At 56.7% G+C, this 3704-nt stretch overlaps 1 protein-coding gene across 1 annotated transcript in view; it reads left to right on the top strand.

Annotated features, from left to right (window-relative positions):
* Positions 1-1052: 1052 nt before the first annotated feature.
* Positions 1053-3704, top strand: part of LOC107300818 (uncharacterized protein PB18E9.04c-like) — a gene marked incomplete at its 3' end in the record, with an annotated part of 13502 nt that continues 10850 nt past the window's right edge. The window contains exon 1 of the mRNA XM_015830106.1: positions 1053-3509. Coding sequence (XP_015685592.1) covers positions 1053-3509 — 2457 coding nt within the window. The remainder of the gene's footprint in view (positions 3510-3704) is intronic.

A 3704-nucleotide genomic window follows, 5' to 3' on the forward strand; every position in this document is an offset into this window, starting at 1 on the left:
CGTCTCTTGAAAATCAAACTACGCCAACCTTCAGCAAGGTTTCTCCCACGAAGGCTGAGCTGACCTCAGCAGAAGTGACCAAAACAGCTTCACCAGCATCCGAGTCTCCCCTTGCCACATTTCTTTCCATGCAGACTGTATCCTCTCCGGCTCGGACCTCGCCGCCATCGTCTCCCTCGGAGACCACCATTGCATCCCATGGCACGAGTTCTTCTATTCATGCAGAGTCCACCCCAACTGAAGGAAGCACCACCTCTTCGCTCCATTCGGCACAATCAAGCACTGCAGTCCCAGAAACCATGTCCTCCGCAAAGTCAGTGGCCTCTATTGTCACCACGACCGCCGCTGTTGGCATGACTGAGCTAACCTCCGCCCAGGAACAAACCAGTCCCTCCATCGCCCCCTCTTCTTCCATGCAGCCGAAAGGAACCTCACGGCAGGAGACATCTCAACCCCTGCCTTCTGGCTCTTCCACAACGAAACCGGAGGTGAGCTCTGCCCGAGGCACCACCGTTTCTACGCCAACTTTTTCCCCTTCTACTGACCACTCTTCCATTGCCCTTACCGAGGAAAACACCGTCTCCTTACGGTCTGCCAGTCCTCCAGCCAGGGTCGAATCAACAGCAGCTGAGGGGACCAGCCCTTCCCTCTCCTTGGCAACATCTCCTACGGCTGCTCAGCTGAGAACCTCGACTATTGAGGTGACCGGATCCACCCCGATGAGGCCGCATTCCACTGTGGAGACTGGATTCACGTCTCTTGAAAATCAAACCACGCCAACCTTCAGCAAGGTTTCTCCCACGAAGGCTGAGCTGACCTCAGCAGAAATGACCAAAACAGCTTCACCAGCATCCGAGTCTCCCCTGGCCACGTCTCTTTCCATGCAGACTGTATCCTCTCCGGCTCGAACCTCGCCGCCATCGTCTCCCTCGGAGACCACCATTGCATCCCACGGCACGAGTTCTTCTATTCATGCAGAGTCCACCCCAACTGAAGGAAGCACCACCTCTTCGTTCCATTCAGCACACTCAAGCACTGCAGTCCCAGAAACCATGCCCTCCGCAAAGTCAGTGGCCTCTATTGTCACCACGACCGCTGCTGTTGGCATGAGTGAGCTAACCTCCGCCCAGGAACAAACCAGTCCCTCCCTCGCCCCCTCTTCTGCCATGCAGCCGAAAGGAACCTCACGGCAGGAGACAACAACTCAACCCCCACCTTCTGGCTCTTCCACAACGAAACCGGAGGTGAGCTCTGCCCGAGGAACCACCGTTTCTACGCCAACTTTTTCCCCTTCCACTGAACACTCTTCCATTGCCCTTACCGAGGAAACCACCGTCTCCTTCCGATCTGCCAGTTCTCCAGCCAGGGTCGAATCAACAGCAGCTGAGGGGACCAGCCCTTCCCTCTCTTCGGCATCTTCTCCTACGCCTACTCAGCTGAGAACCTCGACTATTGAGGTGACCGGATCCACCTCGATGAGGCCGCATTCCACTGTGGAGACTGGCTTCACGTCTCTTGAAAATCAAACAGCGCCAACCTTCAGCAAGGTTTCTCCCACGAAGGCTGAGCTGACCTCAGCAGAAGTGACCAAAACAGCTTCACCAGCATTCGAGTCTCCCCTGGCCACGTCTCTTTCCATGCAGACTGTATCCTCTCCGGCTCGGACCTCGCCGCCATCGTCTCCCTCGGAGATCACCATTGCATCCCACGGCACGAGTTCTTCTATTCATGCAGAGTCCACCCCAACTGAAGGAAGCACCACCTCTTCGCTCCATTCGGCACAATCAAGCACTGCAGTCCCAGAAACCATGTCCTCCGCAGAGTCGGTAGCCTCTATTGTCACCACGACCGCTGCTGTTGGCATGACTGAGCTAACCTCCGCCCTGGAACAAACCAGTCCCTCCATTGCCCCCTCTTCTTCCATGCAGCCGAAAGGAACCTCACGGCAGGAGACAACTCAACCCCCGCCTTCTGGCTCTTCCACAACGAAACCGGAGGTGCGCTCTTCCCGAGGCACCACCGTTTCTACGCCAACTTTTTCCCCTTCCACTGACCACTCTTCCATTGCCCTTACCGAGGAAACCACCGTCTCCTTACGGTCTGCCAGTCCTCCAGCCAGGGTCGAATCAACAGCAGCTGAGGGGACCAGCCCTTCCCTCTCTTCGGCCACATCTCCTACGGCTGCTAAGCTGAGAACTTCGACTATTGAGGTGACCGGATCCACCCCGATGAGGCCGCATTCCACTGTGGAGACTGGCTTCACGTCTCTTGAAAATCAAACTACGCAAACCTTCAGCAAGGTTTCTCCCACAAAGGCTGAGCTGACCTCAGCAGAAGTGACCAAAACAGCTTCACCAGCATCCGAGTCTCCCCTGGCCACGTCTCTTTCCATGCAGACTGTATCCTCTCCGGCTCGGACCTCGCCGCCATCGTCTCCCTCGGAGACCACCATTGCATCCCACGGCACGAGTTCTTCTATTCATGCAGAGTCCACCCCAACTGAAGGAAGCACCACCTCTTCGCTCCATTCGGCACACTCAAGCACTGCAGTCCCAGAAACCATGTCCTCTGCAGAGTCGGTAGCCTCTATTGTCACCACGACCGCTGCTGTTGGCATGACTGAGCTAACCTCCGCCCAGGAACAAACCAGTCCCTCCATCGCCCCCTCTTCTTCCATGCAGCCGAAAGGAACCTCACGGCAGGAGACAACAACTCAACCCCCGCCTTCTGGCTATTCCACAACGAAACCGGAGGTGAGCTCTGCCCGAGGCACCACTGTTTCTACGCCAACTTTTTCCCCTTCCACTGACCACTCTTCCATTGCCCTTACCGAGGAAACCACCGTCTCCTTACGGTCTGCCAGTCCTCCAGCCAGGGTCGAATCAACAGCAGCTGAGGGGACCAGTCCTTCCCTCTCTTCGGCAACATCTCCTACGGCTGCTCAGCTGAGAACCTCGACTATTGAGGTGACCGGATCCACCCCGATGAGGCCGCATTCCACTGTGGAGACTGGCTTCACGTCTCTTCAAAATCAAACCACGCCAACCTTCAGCAAGGTTTCTCCCACGAAGGCTGAGCTGACCTCAGCAGAAGTGACCAAAACAGCTTCACCAGCATCCGAGTCTCCCCTGGCCACGTCTCTTTCCATGCAGACTGTATCCTCTCCGGCTCGGACCTCGCCACCATCGTCTCCCTCGGAGACCACCATTGCATCCCACGGCACGAGTTCTTCTATTCATGCAGAGTCCACCCCAACTGAAAGAAGCACCACCTCTTCGCTCCATTCGGCACACTCAAGCACTGCAGTCTTAGAAACCATGTCCTCCGCAGAGTCGGTGGCCTCTATTGTCACCACGACCGCCGCTGTTGGCATGACTGAGCTAACCTCCGCACAGGAACAAACCAGTCCCTCCCTCGCCACCTCTTCTGCCATGCAGCCGAAAGGAACCTCACGGCAGGAGACAACAACTCAACCCCCGCCTTCTGGCTCTTCCACAACGAAACCGGAGGTGAGCTCTGCCCGAGGCACCACCGTTTCTACGCCAACTTTTTCCCCTTCCACTGACCACTCTTCCATTGCCCTTACCGAGGAAACCACCGTCTCCTTACGGTCTGCCAGTCCTCCAGCCAGGGTCGAATCAACAGCAGCTGAGGGGACCAGCCCTTCCCTCTCTTCGGCAACATCTCCTACGGCTGCTCAGCTG

This window comes from Protobothrops mucrosquamatus, unplaced genomic scaffold, assembly GCF_001527695.2.
Source record: "Protobothrops mucrosquamatus isolate PMUCROS unplaced genomic scaffold, P.Mucros_1.0 scaffold8586, whole genome shotgun sequence".
In the NCBI taxonomy this organism is placed as follows: domain Eukaryota; kingdom Metazoa; phylum Chordata; class Lepidosauria; order Squamata; family Viperidae; genus Protobothrops; species Protobothrops mucrosquamatus.